Consider the following 21,324-nt stretch of genomic DNA (forward strand, 5'->3'; position numbering starts at 1 on the left):
TTGTTGCCAGTTTTGGATTGCTTAAAGACACTACACATTGAACCATGGCAGTTTAGGAAATGAGTGAGGAGTAGTTCAGGTGTCCAGGCAGGGTCAACTGCTGAGACCGGTAGCTTCATCAGCTGTCTCACCCCTGCTCATCTATCAGGTCACTGAGTACCAAAACTGAGTGATATAAATACCTCCTAGTGTGCTCACAGTGCACAGAAATAGCAGGTTATACCAGCTTTACAGCATTTAAGCATTGGCTCTGAATGTCTTTCTTTTTTCACCTGTAGCTACTAATTAAAAAAAAAATCTTACTTAATAACTTATGCTGATTTATCGTAATTGCATCTATCAATCCATTTCTAATGACTAGATGCATGAATTTCAACAGTCCCATCCCTAAGGCCACATTAGTCAGTATAAGCTCAGACTGATATGTAGAACAATTTTTTTTTCCAAACTCATAAGGAAGTGTAAAAAATTTATGATGTTGCTTTAACAAGGCCCACTGAGATTTGGGATTATATATCTAAACCCTTAATTGAAGACAAAAAAAACTTTCCTATGTTTAGCCATGCAGAGCAAAGCTGCTCTTCAGACAGTATTTTAAAAGTGAAGATAATTTGATAAACATAGAATTGAAATCATAGAGAAAGGTATGAAGGAACTTCCCTCTGAATTCCTTTACTGCAAAGGCACAGTTACTATTAACAGATATAAAATATAAATTGGAGTGGCAGCAGCTCTTGAATTTTAAGGTCACTTCAGTATACTAGAAACCAGCAGTGGAAATTTTTAGCACTGTTAGAAGAAAACTACTGGCAATGCTGAAGAAAAAACAGAAGAGGGAAGATAGAACTCATTCCCTAGCAGGAGGATTAATTCTCCTGTAAAATTAATCTGATTTCTTAGTCTCACTCTTCACCACCCAAATCTCTGTTCTTTCTCTAAAACGTAATTTTTACTCAGGTATGCTGCTGTTGGGGCCTCATTTTAGTATCCCTCTACTTCCTTCTCCTGGGAAACTCTAGAAGGAAAATTAAGTGGAATGTATTTCATGAGATATTTTATGTTCAATTCCCTCTTGTTTTCTTTGAGTAATTAGGAAATGAAACTGTTTCCACAGGCTTGGAAGCAAAAAATCTGACATAACATTAGGCCATTTAATTAAATTATAAAAATTGAACCTAATATTTTTAGGAAGGATATTTTACAGGAGGCATGAGTGCAGTTGGCAGAAAGTTTTAAGTTCTACAGTTTCAAAGTACCAGAATAGCTTTAGACATTTTCACTCCTTTTGTAAACCTGAGCAATCTGTCTATCCAGAAACTTGAGTGAACTCTTTGTGTCTCTCAAGAAACTAGGTGTTCTTCTTTTGTAAGATTTGTAAGATTCTCCTTTTATAGGTTGGTAAATATGTATACTATTCCATTCAGCCTTCCTTTGGGTAAATTTCTGTGATTTGAATTTTCAGTGTTTGCTGTGTGAGTATTTAGATTTACTAACAGTCTGTACAGGACAGTGTAGAGGTAACTGAGCTGCACAGTCCCAGAAAACCTTGAGGAAAAAAATGAAAGCCTGAATATGGCTGGGGATGGTGTTGTTGTTTTTACAAGCAGTGACACTGAGTATTGCATGACAGAATGAAGGCACAAAGGTGTTCTAGATTAATGATTAAGCTACAGGTGCTGGTCTTTAAGCAGCATTTGCATGTATTTTTACACTGTGTAGATCCAACAGGAATATGTAATCTCTCCTATGCTCCAGATAATGATGTTTTGTTTCAATAAGTGATGGGAATATTGTCTTGGAATGTACTTTTATTCACCTTGCTTAATGTAGAATGATTTAGTCTGGATACAAAGTGTTGCTTTTAAGGATGCAGAGTTTGTAAATCTTTGAATCTGATGAAACACCAGACCATTATTTTCCATCTCTTGAATTGTTTTGCTGTTGTGGGGTTCTTTTTTTACTTTCTCTGCAGCTTATTGTGAGATTTGAGATTTTGTTAATAATTAGTATTGCAATTTGCACACACGATATAGTTGCTGCTGCTCTGTAGATACTTCAGTCGGCGTTACCAATTGGGAAATCACGTGGTAGCAGTTTTGGGCAAGCAAACCAAACCATTACCACTTCAGTTATGGCTCAGTGAATGAAGGAGGACTTCAAACAAATGAAACTGGAAAACAAGTCAATCACAGATGAAACTAGGGGCTTAAATAACTCAAAATAATTCTTAACATTGCATTTGTGATGCTTAGAATTATTATAAGAGATCAAGAATAGTAATACTTTTTTTTTTTTTTTTTAAATCTTGGACATTGTATACTGATTTATTTTGAATAGGTGTACTAAGCAGATTTCTTCCTAAGGTACTGCGGCTTGGTTCACTGTTTTCATTATGAGAACTTATTTTTTGAAAGCTAAATTATCTTTACAGTCTGCAACTTTATTTTATCCCCTTGCTCTTAGGATAATTTGCTCACCTGAGTAGTGATTGGGTGAACTGAAGTGAATTAAATGTCATTTGAAATTACATGGGTCTTCTCTTTCTTAAGCATCTGACCCTCAGTGGGTCTGGGCATACTGCTCATGAGGTTTTTGGAACCTTTTGTACTGAACTAGTTCAAAAATTTAATTATTGTATTTGATCTGCCTTGCCACTGTTTAGAATTATGGTTTTGGATTTTTTAATTGCCTCTTTATCAACCTTTCACATTTTACATGGTGCAGAATAATTCTCAGATACTGGACATAGCATTTGTACACAGGGAAACTTCCTGTGAAGTGAAGAGCTCTTGTATTTGTGATAGGATACCTGACACCATGTGTTTTTTATGTTCAATAATATACCACTCCATTTTGATGATTTTTAAATAAAGATTATAATTCCATTATTGATATCTGGGTGTTCAAAAGTTTAGACATGCCAATATTTTTGGAAAAGACAATTTATGTCTTCCTCCTGAGTCTCCTATTTTATGATTGGAGTTTCCAATCTTGAGAGGGGAAAGAGGGAGGAAACAGTGTGTAAAATCTTTCCTATGTGAGAGTTTGGTGGAAGTGTAGCCCAGGAAACAGCAGAGATATTTTGAGTTCTCTCTGGTCCTTCTACCTAGTGTCATGATGCCTGGAGGGGCTGAGAGACAGCCTGTTGTCTCAGCCTTCAGGTAGGAAGCTCAGCTGCATGCAGGAGATGCTGGCTAATGTGCAGACAGTGAGAAGGTGCTCTACATTTATGACCCATCGCTAGAGTCCCTTGATAAGATTCTGTAAGTTCTTGAGGTTGGTTTATGGAAAAAATACACCAAAACAAATATGGGTTTTTTTTCCTCTGGGAAAATGAAGTACAGTACAAGTGATAGTACTTGGACTTGGTAGTATTATGTTAATAGCTGAACTGTATGATATTAGAGGTCTTTCCCAATCAAAATGATTCTGTGATTTTGTATTTTCTGTCTGTCTTGCAAATTACCTCCACCCTCCTTCTCCTGCCCTGACTTTTAAGCACATTTGCTTTATTTGGACAATTTTGGAGATAAACTTTCTGGATTATACCATTTCCACAATATCTGTAAAGTAAGTGTTCCTCTAGAGGAATACATTGTTAATGCCACTGATGAGAAAAACTATTGGTTTACAACGACAGTTGCAAGAAGAGTCTGTTGAGGAAGGCAGTCGGTCTAGGAGACTCTTCACTAGTCCCATGAGCAGGCTTCCCTAAAATTCAACCAATTTTTTAAGGGTGAGCTGTCTGAAATTAATTTGCATTTACTAGAATAACTATATTGGTGTCAGCAGGTGCCCTGAAGGAGCTTTTACACAGTACTTTGTTTTTCTACAGCTCTACTATGCACTTGTACCCTTCGGGAAATGAAAAGTATTAGAAGGCAATTGGCCTTTTTATACTCTTATATACATATCTAAATTGTTGAAAGGTTAAAAAAGAAGAGAAAAAGAGATGTAACTTGAGAATTCAAGTACTTCCCTACAAGTAAGATGGCACCAGTTGGGCTGTTAGCATAGGTCAGTAGCACGCTGCTGTGTCCTCTGCATTGTTATTGTCATACTTTAGGGAAGTTATGACCCATCTGTTCTAATTTAGAGCAAGATGTATCCAGGAAGGAATCAGGAGGTGAAGAAAAGTATTTAAAGAAGCATTCAAAGCTATCCGTTCATTCTGAGTTGTATAGGCATATTCAGAAAAACTGCATTGTAGAGTCATAGTACTACTGTTGCTACTGCCATCCTCCACTGTGGTGAATTATCAGCAGTGATCTGGCTGCAGGAATCTGATCTTTATTGTTTTCAGAAAGATTACTTTAATTCTTTCCACCTGGGATGCAGTAAGACATGAAAAAAAAATGCAGCTTAAAAACTTAACATGACCATGAAGGTGAAGAATCTTATTGTAAAGCATTGGCCATGCAGTTTTTATGAGTAGTTTGCTTCTCCTTTTAGTGGGACCACATTGCTTTGCTGCTGAGAAGTCAGCAATTGCATTGTACTTTGGAGCTGCACCAGCAATTCTGCATAGTGTGGATGTTGAAGAGCAGTCACAGCAGACTTTAGGTAATGCTCAGCAAGAGCTAAACTCCTGTGCTTTTCTTGGTTTTGTAGAAAACTAAATTAACGTGGATTCTACTCTTGCACCCAGGTAGGCAAAAATTATGTTGGAATTTTTAAAAAGTAGTTTAAAAATATATATATTGTGATGGAATTCATTATCTGCCATGTTTTCTTCCTAATATGTCTAGATATGTTTGGTATCAAAAGCCCAGCAGGAGCCTTTTCTCCATGAGCTTGTATCCCTCAGTCAGATGCTCTAAAAAGAACTTCACTGTAACTGATGAACATTTGCAGCAGTTTTCTGCTTTTACAGGTTTTGTTTTTGCAGAAAGCTGTTGATCTTGTAGATGAATGAAGAAGGAATGCCTCTATCCATAGACAGTTGTTGCTCTGGGTTGGCTCTATGGATAGATCTGCTGCTGCTATACTTTTATGGACTATGATTTTGCTGGTAGAGCATATTCTGGAACATACCTGTCAGGTTTGGGATTTTATATCCAAGGCCGGTTCCCACGAAAATCATGTTTTCATTCTTTGGTGAGTCTATTTCTGCTTACCTGGTGCTGAAACTAAATAAAGATGATAATGTCTTATTTGTACTCACAGACCATCTGTGCATAGTTTGAGTACTGTTGAGAATTTTAAATTTAGTACATTTGCAAGTGTTTGTGGTCCCACGTATCTAGGTGTCCCACTGAACATAAGTCTGCTTGAGACATTTTTGCTTGATTTAGGTTTTCATACATTCATTTTAGATCCTATGAATCTTTAAATTACAGGTTTCAGAATAGATGAACACCTGCTAATCCTTCTGTGATGTTTAAGCTTTATTTCAGTGATTCTTGCAACTGAAATTCTGTTTTGTCTTCAACAGAGATGGTACAGTTGGTGCTGTTTTGCAATGGAATGAAAATATTTTATGGGTGATAAGAGTTTGCAGCTTAAAATTAATGCTTTTGAAATTGCATAGCAGCCAGATGGAGGAGGGAAGGCAATACAGAAAAGCAGTTGGTGAACACCCAAAAGTCTTTAGTCTGCAGAAGTATGTTGAGCATTACTTTGAAATTACATACTCCAAGGCAAAGTTACTGCTGCCCAGGTTTAAAATGTCAAGATTTATTGCCATGCAAAAAGTTTCAGTATGTTGAGTTAGCTTTTTGTTCTTCAGTGGAATAATCTACTTGTAGACAACCTTGTCTGTCTTGGAACAGTATACTAATACAGTTGTTTGGTTTTCTGCTTTTGTCCTTTACCCTCAGAGAAAAAAATGAATTGAATTCTGTGGACTATTCAGAGGCTTTGTTCTGCAAATAGCATTTCTTAATAAATATCCTAAAACCAATGTAGTTACATTTAAGTTAATATAGGGCAGTTGAGTCTTCTAAAAATGTTGGTTGGTGTGAAGCAAAAGAAAAATAATTTGGACTTTGCTTTACAGAAATAGGCATCTTTACTTCTCTTTTTGACTTCCATTAAATAGTTTACAGTGATCACAGCATGTCAAGAAGTTATAAAATAATTTCAAATGCATTAATAAAATTTATGTCATTGATATTCATGTATAGTTGTTTAATGCAAACAAAATTATTTAATCCACTGGCTTTTAATATACCTTTTAGCATGAGTTATTTAATCTATGCTATGTATTGAAGTTATAAATGAGAAAACTGCATGTGGAGTATGGATTTTAAATCATAAAAGCATTCATCAGAGCAAATAGCATAATTTTAATTAAAAGGCGCTTTGAGATATTACAAGACCAGTTGATACGTCTTATGTCAGCCCATCTGAAAAATATTATGGCACTGGTACTCTGGTGAGGTTAAATCTGAATTTTCATTTTAAGGCTTTCTTATTAGTATTAAATAACTTGCCCTTTTCAAATGGTGACACATTGAAAGTTCAAGAAGGTCTTACATTTTGCAGGATAGGGTATTTAAAAACCAGTATATTGTTTTTACAGTGACTTCTAGCTAACTTCTTTTTGACTGGACTCCAGAATTGCGTATTTTTTTCCAATCAAAGTACTCATTACTCAGAAAAAAAGCCAGAAGACTATTAATAATGAGCATGTCCTTCTATATGCAACTATTATAGCAATTTATAGAAATATGTATCATTGTATGTTAATATGATTGTTGTATATATAACTAATATAATTATATATACTACATTAAAGTACATGTACTATATGCTATATATATGATGCATTTTAGTGTAAGGATTCTATGAGTTATTTTATAATGAGAATGCTTTGCAAATGATAGTATTTGAGACCATGTGAAAATACAGAAATTCTGTTAAATGAAATCTTGTCTCTATAGTGATACACTGAAAAAGAAAATATTTAAAACTTCAAGATGGAGCTTCTGTATTGACTGCTGTAGTCCATTGCAAAGAATACAGAGGCATGCTCTGTACTTTCTTACTTCCCTAAGTATTTTACTCACTCATTTCCTTGCAGAGACACCAGTGGATTAAATTTCTGTTCTTATGTTTTTTGTTTCTTACGAGAGATTTAATACCTATTGGTTTGGGGTACCATGCAGCTAGTAAAGATCCCAGGGAAAATTTGCTCAACACCCACATTTGACACTCCCAGCTGCTCAGGATGAATAATGAATGGTAGAACATGACCACAGATGTTTGTTTCAGGACAGAAGCAGCAGTTCTACAAAGCAAGTTTTTTCCCAAAAGAATGTACTTAGACTGTGAAAGTACTGCACTTCTGGTTGTCCATGTTATTTAAATTTTGTTAAGAGTTCAGTAGCTAATGAGCAGGCATTCATTTTAATGTAGTTTTTAGATCACTGAAAGGATAATTAAAAATATAAATAACTTAGGCTTCTGGTACATTAAGTATATAGACACATCATCAACCATAATTAAGAATTGTTTTTAGATTAAATCATTTTTACAAATAGTTATTTAATTTAGCAGGTTTGTCGTTTGGTTCAGTAAAGTCATCTGTCATTTCTCTCAGAGCTGTAGCTTGTGGAAAGGGCAGCTTTAACAACATTCAGTGAACCCAGAGATTCAGGGCTGAGCTTCTGTCAGCTTTTATATTGGATTCTTCAGCACAGGCTTGATTCATCAAAGCAGTGAAGCTACAGTTAACATCTCCTTCAAGAGTTTCACAGCATTTGGAGCCCTAAATGCAGAGCACATTTACCTAGATCATAACTAATAAAATCTGGTTAGTACATTGCCTCAGTAGCACTGAGCAGAACACTGAGTAAGAGCTTTTTCATTTTCCAGTTTTGACCTGTGTAGACTACTCTTGGTTAGTGTATTTATAGAAGTAGCCTGCTAAATCAGAGGTGATGACGGGGATGTGCTGGAAAGGAAAAAAAGGCGTATCTGTTCCTCTTCAAAAGCAGACTTACTTTATCTGTTGCTGAGACAGCTCGGTTGCATTTAAAAGTGAATCTCATGCACGACGAAGTGTGATTACTGATAAATGTCTTTAGCACTGGTGGAAGAGTCTTCTTTTGAAATAAATGCAATCTAGTCAGAAGTCTGGTCCAATTTTTCAAAATCTTGTGAGAATCTTCATCAGTTTTTCTCGGGTTTGAAATACAAAGTTTTCTTTTGCTTCACTGATGTGCCATGTATATTGCATTTTCCATGAAGGCTTATGATGTTGTGGGTGGGTTCCATGACCTGATGGATGACTGTGTTAGTTTTCTAGTTTTTATATCAACCAATTATGAAATTAATGTATCTCATTATTTTGGTGTCTTAAAACTTGCTTTTAAGAACACAATTTTGAGATATTATTCGAACTTATATGGACGGTTCATTGGAATCAATTCCATAGTGAACAGTGGACAAATCCCTGATGCATGGTGATTCAAATGTAAAACATTATCTAAAAACATTGTGATCAGTTATTTCTGCTAGAGAAGTTACTGCCTCAAATTTAATCTTATCTGAGTAAGTTTTCAAGTTTTGCTCCTCTCTGCTTTGAATTTCAGAGAGCATTCACTGATTTATTTTTATTTTTTAAAGAAATCAAAATTTTCTAGGATTTCACATTATTATCAACTAAAACACTTTGAAAATACCACTTCATTTTTTAAAACATTTTATACATATGGCTATAGGAACTTTACTTTCCCAGCTGTATTTCTTTAACTGATTATGGGAATGCGACACTCATATCATGTTCTCAATTTCTCCCTCGAATGACCAGTGCCTTAGAGAAAGCGTTGAAAAGGACAAGGGAGAAGACAGTCTCAGCTTGGCATCTTTATTTCTTACTTGTTTGGAATGCTCTGTTCTGACAGTTTAGCACATAGCACATAGCTGTTTCACGCCAGCATCTAGCCAAGTATCACCCCCCTTGAGTAGTTTTACTTCTTCACTTTCTGTACTACTTCAGTTCAGTTCTGAATAGTATGCCAGAAATATATTAAAGTTTTATTAGCATTCATCATATGTGGTTCTGTCCTTCTCAGAGTGAAAGTTATGTGAAGGGTCTAATTATATCTTTCAATCTTACGTCTGTGCATTGTGTTTTCATGGGTGAGGCTAATAGGTATCTCTTTGATTGAACAGAAGGAGTTCTGAGTTTGAGGTTTCACTCTGATCTGCAGAGGCTGCATCTCAAGTTTGATTAACTTTGGGGAAACCTCCAACTGTTGTTCTTACTGGGAATCAATTCCATTATCACCAATCCTTCTTCCTGGCTCAAAATTTAAGTTTTTTTTTTCCAGTTGTCCTGAATCCACAACACAGAATGCACTTAAGTAAAAGTACCAAATCTCTCAGTTTGTTTCACTCATTAGGGAGTATGACAGGCTCTGAGGAACATGTTTGCTTTGCTTATAGTAGTTGATTTTGCTAGATAAGAACTCCATATTATTAAATTCATGCTCATATTCTCCCAGGTAAACACCTAAATTTGATTAGCTGGTATATATATGTTCCATTAGCAGCTTTTCTCTGTGGAGTAACTAATGTGCATTTTTTTTCAGTACTCTCCTGAAAATCAGGAAAGCATGAAACTTCCCCAAACCTAATTTATTTGAGATCTTTCTTAAGAAAATTTGGTTGAAATAAGCTAAAAGGATTAATACAAGTTCTGGAGAAGAGTGGGATAAAGAAAAGAGAGAAAATGCAAAGAGTGGAGTGACAGACAAAATGCTTAGAATTATTTGTGTTTTCCTGTTGGTTAGATCACTGACAGACAAAACTGGATGGTGATGGTCATCTACAGAGGTGGATTTAACATCCTGTGAAAAAATCACTCTGGCATGTCCTTTTCTTGACTCAGAGCATGGTCTGAGTTTGAACCATTTTCCTTAGTAAGTTATACTACATCTTGCTCTTTTAAAACCTGGTTTCTAAAGCTGACTCACGTTTCCCCAAATACGGGCAAGGCCAATAGGTAGTGGTAATCTTACTTGTCACAAAATTCGTCTAAAGTGCATGCAGTGTTGCACTCCACAATGACTTAGGGAATTTGTTTAGAATTTATGAATTTTGTTTGATATTGAGGATCATATTTTTTTGTGTCAGACTGTGAAGTCCAGAGTCTCAAGGCTTCTTTGTGGTGTAGAAAAGTTGAATATTTGCTGAAGGAAGAACAGCATTATTGCTGTTGTCAACTCATTTTCCTCAAACTTATGTCTTATCTCCCCCTTATTCCTTTCAGCCAGCAAAGCAAGCTGTGCTGTGACGTCTGGGAATTGTGCTAGGAGCTGGTCAGCTGAGTTGTCCTCTGTGGATGCTCACTCTCCTGAGGAGCTTTATCAGCCAATCTACCTCTTCCAGTAAACAGAAAGCAGTCTCCTCTCCTGTACTGGAAGTGAGAGAACTCCCCTTATATAGAAAGACCATGAAACTAAGGTGAAAAACTGGATTTTTTGTGGTTTGTTTTCCTTTTTTTTTTTAGACATAGATGCTTTTCTCTTTCCTCTACAAAAAAGATTATGGAAAAATTCTAAAAGCAAGAGGGATAAAGAAGAACAGGGAGAAATGGTCTAATAAAGCAGTGACTTCCCACAGCCTTTTGTGTTAAATGCTGTGAAAGGGCAAGTCACAAGGACTAAATCCTAACATATGTTCCTAGAGCAGTCAGTGCTGGGATATATGTGTTTTGTTTGTAATAATGGAATACACTGGAATAAATTTCAGGAAATACTAATAACTGAGCAATTAATAAACAAGAATTACAGTATAATTAGGCTAAATGTGTTTATGCAAACCTTCTTTCCCTCAGATAAACCACAAAACAACCACAAAAGGAAAATCCCCAGTTCAGTGTCAGGGCTATAGTTAGTAGTTGGACTTTAAAATGAGGAGGCATCTCCAAAAAATCCTTATATCAAAACACAAGAATAGAATCAGGGTACTGATGTAAGTTGTGATGTTTTGAGTATTGCTTGGAATTCTGGAAAGTTTCTTTGAAGAAAGGGTGTTGATCTGTGGAAACACCTTCCCAAGACCCAGAACCTTAGCATACCACCTCCAGTCTACAAACTCTAGCTGTGTTTGAAGGTGCCTGCACAGTGCTTTGTTTAGACTTGCTGATTTCTTAAAAAAAGAGCCCCTATTTTGCTAGCTTCACCTAAATTTTCCTGCATCACCATATTGTAGAAAATGTAGAGAAAAGAATGAGTAAGGAGCATATAAGGGTAAGTTTCTTATTATGTGGGGAAATGAAGTTACCAAGTGATAAGGAAATGTCAAACTCCATTCTGGATTACAGTTAACAAGACTGGTTACTGATTACTTAGTGCTGATCATCTAGCTTTAAGTGCTCCTCCTGGAACATTTATAGAACGGTTTTGTTTGGAGGGATCCTTAAGAATCCTCTATTTCCAATCCCCCTGCTGTGGGGAGGGACACCTTCCATTAGAGCAGGTTGCTCAGAGCCCTATCCAACCTGGAGCTCTGAACCAGTCAGGGCTGCCTTTTCTGGGCTTGGCCACTTGTGTAGTCTGTAGTCTTATAAAAGAATCTTTTTTCCATTCAACATAGACATAGAATTTCTGACTTAACTGGAGCTTTGCACCTTCCAATAAAGAAAATATTCCGGAGTATTTTCTAAACATCTCACCTTCCTGTTCCAGTGATCAGTTGGGATTTTTTGTAGTAGCTTTAACAGCTTTTCCAGATCCATGTGGCACAGTTTAAGTGTCCAATGAGATAATACATATTATAAAGGTTAATATGTGGGAGGTTTTGGCCTCTGCCCTTTGGTATGGTATCAGACATATTGAAAATCTTCAGTGATGCACTGCCATTAGAAGAGCCAGGGGGTGTCTTCCTCCTTCTCCCTACCATGTAAAGTTTCTTTAAAGACCTTCTTTTGTGAAGATGACTCATTCTGGTGAGGTTTGAGAAAACAAATGATGTATTTGGGAATCTAGATGTGATATGATTCTCTTTGTCTTTTATTGTAGGGACAAAAAAGAAAAAGAGAGAAAAACACTTCTTTTTTTAGGGAGATGAAAGCCCCTCTGACATTCTGTGCATTATGGTATTGCTTCTATGTATCAAAGCAGAGTTGGATTCTCATATATGCATAGATAAATTAGGAAGGAGAAAAAAATGTAAATAGTAGAAAAGACAAAAGCAAAGAGTTGAAATTCAAGTGGCCAATTTCAGACAAACGGAGATAAGAAAGTGAAAGTACACCCACTCTTTGAAGAAAGATGTATAAATTATGCTAAGTAGGACATCTAGAAGAACTAAGAAGATGCTGTGTACAAAAACTGTATCTGGAAGCCTATATGTAAGAAGCAAGACTTTACAGAGAATCATTGGTTTTGGGTGACCCGAGAGAATGAGATCCATCCAGTATGTTGCAGATATTGTGAAGAGAGTATTTGCTCAGTTTTCACTGTGCTGAATGCTGGGGTCCCAAGTGTCTAAAAAAATGCAGCTTTTTCTAGAAAGTACATTAAAATAAGCTGATATGTTCACAGGCAGTGGTTCACTCAGAGGAGCTGCAGGAATTTAAAAATGAAAGCCGATACTAAGGTTGTTTATTTAAATTTTGAAGTCTTGGACAGGGAAAGATAGCAAGCATTGTCTTCCAAAGTGATGTACTCGGGTCTACTGAGAATAAACGGCATTCATCTTACCCAGGAGTATCTGGTATTACCTACCCAGACAAAGTTATTAAAGTAACTGGATCACTGATCAGTCTGTCAGTTCGTGTATTATGGAAGAAATAAGCCTGAACTATAGGAAGCAGAATGATCTTGTGTTTTGAGTAAGTCTTGTTGAACTGATCTTGTTCTTTAGCGTATGATAGTGGGAACAGTTTATAGGAATATGCTTCTGGAATATTGTTTTTTTGAGTAACTCTAGAAATCAAAACTCTTTTAATACATCCAAAGAGAAAAAACCTGTAGAAAGTGAACTGGGATTGAGTTTTGCTTGCTATAGACTGTTAGTAAGTTCCCAGTGAGCATCATGAGCATCAGTTTTGAAAATCGTGCCTGACCTCCTGTCTTTCTAGAAACAAAATAAAAAGTGGGGGCATTATGTACCGCAAAGAATACTCTCTGTGTAAAATCATTATATAATGGAAAATTACCAGTGACAGATGAAATTTTGTTCAGAAGTAATGAAACTTTAAATTAGAAACATGAGTGAATTTTTCTAAAATATGCTAAGTTTTCCATTAACATTATGTATCTTTTTGAAACATATTGGTGGTATGGCAAGGCACTTTATTTAAGTACACTGTGTTTTTCTGGTGAAACACACTAATCTATGACTTTTACATGGAAAACATGAATTTTTTATCACAGTAATATAACACATTTTAATACTTGATTAAAACTTATGGTTCAGATATATTTTAAGAAAATTAAGAAGTTTTTGGTTTCTTTTAACTCTATAGGCTTGCTGATGCATGGGAAAATGATACGGGAGTTCATCCTTTAAAGTTTCCATCAGAAACATGTTTGGAATTACTGTTGGTACTGGGTTTGAGTACTGCATCTCTGCCACCTTCACTTCGATACATGAACTCTTTTCAGGTAAGGAACAGCTTCTGTTTCAGTATGAAGGTGTTACTTCTGGAAAAAGAGAGATCCCTGGGGGCCTTGCAGAGGATTTTTCTTCTGTAGTTGCATGACTTTCCATTATATTAAAATGTAGACCAAGATGGAAAATGCCACTGGATTTTTAAACAGTTCATTACAGTTTAAAGTGATGAAATTTAAAGAAATATCATCAAACTTAGGCTGTAGTTGCTAGAATCATTATAAAAAATTTTGTGAGCTTAAAAAAAAATTCTTAGCCAAAAATTAAAAGTTTTCAGTGGTGAAAACATTCTTCTGTGTGTTACCTTTGAAGTTTTCAGCAATCACAGAAATTTTCCAAAGGAAACATTGTTGCAGGCATGTTTAATTGTGATTTTTATTTCTTTTGTAATGTGGTTGGAGAGTATGATTTTTACAAATGCAATAGAGACAACTGAATTCATGATGATATGACATAGCAGGTCAGCCTTTTTATGATGCTTCTGTCTTCCCCTGTAGTTACACACTCTGTTGGTTGACTATTGATGCAAATCTAAAGAAACCATCTGTTGAACAGGAAGTGTACTGAGTCTGTTTTTGTTCTGGCAGCTATAAAAGAATTATCGTCTTAGTGGGACTGAGTGTCCTTGACAGCTACTAACATGAAATCAGGTAGCTTGACAGTTACTAACATGAAATCGGGTAGCTTCTATTTGTCCGTATTTCCTGTTTGTACTTACGGCACATCTAATTAGTGCTCCTGAGCTATATTTACTGAAAAATAGTCTTTCTGTAGATTTTGAAGAGAAAAAAAATAGTTGTAAAAAAAAAAATCAAGTAATTGACTTTAATAGAGTTGCTCTGATGTACAGCTGCTGAAAATCCCTGTTTTAGGAAGTGGGTACCTGCATTGTTTCTCGCTTTGCATCTTGTGTGCTTGGAAACAGGGAATCTGTATATGGCGATCATTAGGATACAGCAGCCGCCACTGATCACTTCAATGTTATTTTAATACCCAAGGTCAGAATTATTACTGGGTTGTACATTCAGAGGCCATAAAATTGAAGAATCTCCTGGATGCCAATAGATTGCAATAATTATAAACTTCCAAGGATTGGCCAGCAGTAGTAATCCATGCAGTTGAGTAGTCCGTGATTCCTATTAAGAAGCAAAAATTTTGTTTGTCTAATAGAAGAGGATATATTCTTGTCTCTTACATTACCAGTAATCTGTGGTAAAGTCCTCCCTGCTTTACCCATGACGGGTTAAACAGGAGTCTCTTCTGGGCATACTCAGTCCCACACTGTGTATTCAGGATTCCCTTTGATTTGTGTATGGGGTAGAGGTAGGAAGTGATAGATGTCTGTCAACTGGTGTTTTTACCTCGGAGTACACAAAGCATCAGATTTTCCTTTTTTTCCTTGGCTGACTCTGCACGATTGTGCTCAATTGCTCCTAGGTAATTTCAGCTTTGTGAGGCTGCCTCTGTAAAGAAATCATTGCCCTAGAGGCACATGGTGCAGGTCCTGGAAGCATAGGGTTATCTCAGCCATGGGGTGGGACATCCCCATGCATCCCCTGGAGACCCTCTGACCATGGCCCTTCAACCCCAGATTTCTGTGGAAAAGATGAAAGCAAACAATACTTTGCTAAGCTCATTTACTGAGCACTGCCTGCACAGATCGTAGTTTTCCTGCCTGTGTGCCAAATTTGGCGATGTGACAATGTCCTGTCTTTCACAGCAACACACTTCGCAGTTTTTGAAAAGCCCAATTTCAGAAACCTGCTCTGCTAAGATAATGTTCTATTTTGCCAAGTGGGAGGAAAGGAAAATGGCTTTTTTGATAAAATTATGTGACTTCAACTGTCACTCTTCTTGGCAAACAGTCAATATCACCAAGTGCTTGTCCTAGAGGACAAACACTGACCAGTGAAGTATTGTTTTACTTATTTCTGACCTTATAAACATTGTTTGGATCTCAGTGAATCCATGAAGCAGAAACAAAGTTTGCCCAAGCTTTTCCCTGATGCTTTATAATGGTCTGCCTGCCTTATAGTTTGTTTTTTTTTGGTTTTTTTGTTTTTTGCTTCTTCATGTTTAGCAAATAGTAGGATTACAGATCCTAGTTTTTCTGTGTTTTTCTTGGAAAAAGTTGGCAAGATCTGAAGAGAGCTTGAATAGTGATACTAAATTGTGCTATTGCCTGGGCATAAGATTACACTGCATCCAAAATACTGAAGATTGTGAGCCAAAAAGGAAATAGTAAAAAGGCACTAATTGAAAACTGATATTTCATACATCTTAATGGAGTAATGGCAAAATGACAAAACTAGTTATGCTTTATTTTGTGGTAGACCTTAATCTGGCAGTTGTCTAGAAAAATTTAAAACATTTTAATTCTATATTACAATAAAACTTGTATTTGAACGGGAAATAATTGCAGAGTTCCCTGTTATCTACACAGTGGAACAGTGGCAGTCTTGTTCAATAGGGGCCAGGCTCTTGCAATTGAATGCTGGAGGAATTAGAAGGAAAAAACGACCCCAGAAAGTGCCAGAGTTTTCTCCCTTCATATATATATGTGTTTCCACTGTTGGACATGTGGTTAACTGGACCATTTCTTTCTACTGGTGCTTTCCTTTATATTTTCATACAGTATTTGGAAATGTATCTAACAGGCAGCTCTAATGTAGAGATCTAAAAGTTACAGTGTAACTCCTGATACCCTGTCAGGATGGCCTTCAAAAATCCAATTTTTTAAAATTAGGTAACCAAAAATGAACTCATTGACAGCCATGTTTTTTGAGAATGTATTTACCCTCTCTCACAATTATATTACAGTACTGGCAGTGTTGACAAGCCTAAATTTTAGTTGGTATGCATCTGCATTGGGTGATGCTTAGGCTGTAAAAAGCACACAAAGGAAATCTGCTTAGTTGCTAATAATCTGTAATAAACTCTTTTCTGCCTTGTGCTCTAGAAGTACTCTCTGGGACTACCTTAGCAGACTCTGTATCAGTGCTGAGACATAAATTACAGTTTATTTTCCATTGGTGTGCTACTGCTTAGTAACATAATATTTGAAATCACTTTTCATTCTGTTTTGACCCCGTAAAGATCTTTCAGTGTGATTTATGTTGCTAGAGGAGCCTGGAAGAGAAGAGCAGCAGCAGACTGTGCTACATAGCTCTGCTGAGTTTAAGGTGCTCACTACAGCCAGCTTAAAAGTTTCCCAGGCTGTTGAGCCTAGATACTAGGTTGTATTTTGCTCATCTCTCATTTCACCTGAACAATTGCAGTGATATATTTTTTTTGGTGGACTATAGAGAATTAAATCTTAGGAAGCTTGAGCCTGTAAACTCTGAAAAACCAAAGTGGATAGATCATTTCTTGCTGGTTGATGGCAGCTCCTGGGTTTACAAGAGAACACGATTTTTCAGCCCTGACTTGTACTTTCCCAGGCTTGTAATCCCTCACCCATACTAAGGATGTCTCAGATCAAGGTAATAGGATTGACTGAGGCACTTGATACTTACCCTGGAGCAATGAGAAAAGCAGTAAGAAGGGACAGAGGAGTTTGCTACTAGAAAAGATGAATTTTTTTTGTTTGCTTTTGCTCTGAGCATTGTTTTGCCGCTTTCTCTTCAGCTCCATTACACTGCACGGAAAGCTGTGTTACCTTATTACACACTCCATCTGTATGGCTGTCCACCCACCTGAGCCGTCAGCCCTTTGCTTTAGGAATGTTTGGGCTTTACTTTGTGTATCATTCCTAATACTTGTGAACACTTGTAGCTAGCACCCACTTGAGTTATCATGTACTTTATCACAGAACTGCTCGGCTGCTACTTCTCAGCGCAGTCTCAGAGGCTGTGTTGGTATTTCAGAGCCTACAGCACAAAACAGTTAACACAGGGAGATGCTTTAAAGTGACAAGTAATCTCTGCTGTGTTTTTCTAACCTTATCTCGTCTTTCTCTGAATTCAAGCACAGTGAACAGAAAATGTCCTGGATATTGAATTCTTATGATGATATATGGGGCTGTTGAGCACATTTTCTCTCACTGCTGTTTTTGTGGGAAACCAGGCATTTTACTTCACCTATCAAGACACTATTCATAAGGCCACAGACTGTAAACAACAGTTTTCAGAGTTAAACAGATCATGGTTTTATTTTTACTTTTACAGTTGTGTGAAATTGAGGGAAGATTGTGTTTAAGAACTGCTGAGCTGTTTCAAAACTTTGTTTCAAATAGCTCTTGATAATTTTTTGGAGCTGCACCCAGTGCCCCTGGTAGCTTTCAGCACACTGCTTTGGTTAAGAGGAGGCCACTGTTTAAGAAAAAACAAAAAAATGTTCATTCTACTATTGCAGTAAGAATCTCTAGTGGTGTCTCTGAAGGAAAAACTCATTTGCAGTTATTTTGCTTTCAAAAAAAAGAAGGAAAACCAAAGGTTTCTCATAGAACAGCCTGTCAAGTTCTCTGTCATTTAATCTCTTAATACAATGCAGGAAATTTGCTAAAGGCAGCAGGTTTAGAAATACAGAATATGAGTTGCTCAGAAAATATAAGGATGAACACAGTATTCATTATAGTTTAGTAGCTCTAGTATGTAAGTATCAAAAGGGTCATGGAAAACAAAATATGAAATTACTGCTGTCTCTCAGGTCTATGCTTGGTCCAAACTAAAGTGTCCCTAGATGTTTGGTGTTTTTTAATATTGATACTTTTATTTTTTCTGTGTCTCTAAATGAAAAATTTCAAAATAATTTCTTGCAAGAAGTTAGCTGAAGGTAACATGTGCACCTGTGTCTTCTGACAATCCTTTTTGAAGCTAACAGCTGAGTAAAATTTACAAAAATCTGTTCAGCTTTTCCAATTGTTCTGGGCATTTGGAGCTAGAGAAGATGCATGTATTCTTTTAAGCTGGATTCCACTCCTTTGGAGCACTGTCAAACAGCAGCAAAGACAGGACAGACACAAGAAAAGAAAATATAAAGAGTGAAGAAATGGCTTTCAAAATATTGTGTCTTTTGTTAAACTATCCCAGAAAGGAAAAGTAAATAAGTTATTTTGTGCAGTAAAATGGATTATTATCCCTTTAAACATTTTTTAAAATCACAGGCTATTACTTGCCTAGTGAAGATCTCACACAAAATGAATTATAGGTCTGAATATGTATATTCTGTAGTATTTCACAAAAGATGAGTTCCTAGATACTGTATAAACTTTTAAAAAATATTTCTCTCCAGCTTGCAACTGCCTATGTCTCTGAAATTTCTGCATTAACATTGACGGTATTATGAAGCAACCACTGCAAATACATTGTAATCTCTGTTTAAATACAGTCATGTTTGTTTTCCTTAGTGGACCAGTTTTACATAATGTAAACTACAGTGAACAAACCCAGAGTGTTTAGTGCCAGCCTCTTTTGGCTACTCGGATTTTACCCAAAATAAAGATGTTTTGATTCTTGCAAGGTAGTATAAAAGTGCCTACTATGTGCTTTTTGTAGTTTTGACTAACTCAGATAGGTTTTCAGGATGACACAGAATGGATTTTTTTTCTGCTTTATTTGTGATTATTACGTGTAAGTTTTTAAGTTTAATTTCAAACTATCTATTTTAAACCGGAAAGAAGTACCCAAACCTTATATACAAAAGCAGATGTAGTTTTGTAAAATATATGTATAAATATTTCAGTAGCTTTTAATTAAAAAAACTTACTATGTGTATATTTGGGATTTTTTTCATGTCTACATTTAATACAAGCCATAATAAATCTACTGAAACACTTCAGAATAATTAGGAAAAAATTATAAAATATATGAACAAATTAAAATATAAAATTATGAACAAATGCTGCCAAGATCAAATGATATTAAGAGAGTTAGTGTTTCAATGAAAAATCTGAATACTTTGCAGAGGCATTTCTATGTTCAATTAAGAAATTATTATTTTGTCTTCTGCTTAATTGTTCCATATTAAGTTTATTTATATTATGTTACTCAGGTTGTCTTACTTGGTGTTCACTGTAAGTTATCTTTTAAAAGTAGTAGTGGAGCATTCAGGTGAATGTCTTGGACACTGAGACTGTCCCTTTCTTTTGTTGTTAACCTCAGTCTCAGAGGGAACGATTTTTTAATTGAACTATAATTAGTATTTTTACATCCTTGTTGAATCTGTACCAAAAATGTTTCATACTGATTCTGCATACACTTTATTAAAGCACAATGTCTCTTGGCTGAGAACTGTTCAGCTCTGTATATGCCGGAGCTTTTTGAACAATGTCCTATATGTCCTTATGTGTCCCTATATGACTCATCCATATCTGCAGCACAGGCTCACTTTTCTAGGCCATGGTTTTGTGATATCTGTGGCTGCTTTGGACATGCTGATGGGAAGGTATTATTTCCCTTATCTAATATGTGGCATGGCTACATTTCCTCTAATGGGAAGGAGCTGCCCATTTATATTGGCCTGAAACAGAATGAAATCAATCATGTGCAAACCTAAAGTGAAGCTATGAATGGGAAAAATGCAAGCTGAGCTTACTTGTGGAAGCACAAAATCTTGTGATTGTTTCAGTGCTCGGTGGTGGAAAATCAGAACCATGGCAGCAGAGGCCCTAAACTGAGATACAAAATTTGTCATCAGTTTCTTGGAAAGGGTAAATGGTTTTTTTCTTCCAAGGCAGTTTTCCAATAAAGATGAAAATCAGAGAGAGTAAACCTGCACTTATCATAAACAGAAATAGATTAAATTACAAAAAAAATCATGAGCTCCAAGTAAGAAGCAGTGAACATGTAGTATGCAGGCAAGTTCCTCCTCTGGAAGTACAGTCTCCTGCTGCTTTGAGAGGGGAGATCCTCTGGAAGAACAGCTCATTTCTGTGGAATTCCCTTTGTCTAGAATATGGCAAAAGCCACCTGTTCCATAAGCATCTGGTAATAGAATTCAAAGCAGTTTTCTTAGAAAAGATGCTCAGATATGTCATTGTGTGGTTTTTACCCTGGTTGCCCATCAAAGCTGCTTTATCACTCCCCTCCTCAGCTGGACAGGGGACAGAAACTACAATGAACAGCTTGTGGGTCAATGAAAGGACAGGAGGAAATCACTCACCAGCTACTATCATGGGAAAAACAGATTTGACTTGGGGAAATGAATTGAATTTGCTAACAATCAAATCAGAATAGGATAATGAGAAGTAAACCCAACCTTGAAAATATTTACTCCCAAGTCCTCCCTTTTCAGGTTGAACTATATTCTTAATTCTTTGAGAACTCCTCCTAGCAATGCAAGGATAGGGAGGATGGGGGCCATGGTCAGTTCATCACAGATTTTCTCTGCTGCTCCTTCCTTCTCCGGCAGAGGACTCATTTCCCCTGCTCCAGTGTGGGTTCCCTCCCATGGAAGACAGTTCTTCATGAATTTCTCCAACATGGGCTCTTCCCACATGCTGCAGTTCTTCATTAACTGCTCCACTGTGGGTTCCCTATGGGGTGACAAGCCCTGACAGAAAACCTGCTCCAGTGTGGGCTCCTTTATCCACAAGTCAGTCCAGGAGCCTGCTCCAGCGCAGGCTTCCCACAGAGTTACAGCATCCTTCAAGCATCCACCTGCTCTGGCACAGGCTCCTCCAGGGGCTGCAGGGGAATCTCTGCTCCAGTACCTGGAACATGTCCTCTCCTCCTCCTTCACTGACCTTGGTATCTGCAGAGCTGTTCCACATATGCTCACTCCTCTCTCTCAGATTGTTGAACAGGATTTTTCCCC

General features: G+C 36.7%; 1 protein-coding gene across 5 annotated transcripts in view; it reads left to right on the top strand.

Moving 5' to 3' along the window:
* UBE3D (ubiquitin protein ligase E3D) overlaps positions 1 to 21,324 on the top strand; it is a 79,850-nt gene that overhangs the window by 33,569 nt on the left and 24,957 nt on the right. For 3 of the 5 annotated variants that reach the window (XR_015772165.1, XM_088052950.1, XM_088052952.1), the window contains exon 9: positions 13,424 to 13,562. Coding sequence is in view for 4 of the 5 variants with exons in the window: in XM_088052950.1 (XP_087909076.1) it covers positions 13,424 to 13,562 (139 nt within the window). In the remaining variant the exon portion in view is untranslated. Of the gene's footprint in view, positions 1 to 4,452; positions 4,534 to 13,423; positions 13,563 to 18,801; positions 18,913 to 21,324 lie in introns of those variants that run through there. The other 2 variants (XM_088052951.1, XM_088052953.1) reach the window with 2 other exon arrangements.

The sequence above is a fragment of the Pseudopodoces humilis genome, chromosome 3 (genome assembly GCF_049639895.1).
Source record: "Pseudopodoces humilis isolate 2021_Gansu_Grassland_sample_001 chromosome 3, ASM4963989v1, whole genome shotgun sequence".
NCBI lineage: Eukaryota > Metazoa > Chordata > Aves > Passeriformes > Paridae > Pseudopodoces > Pseudopodoces humilis.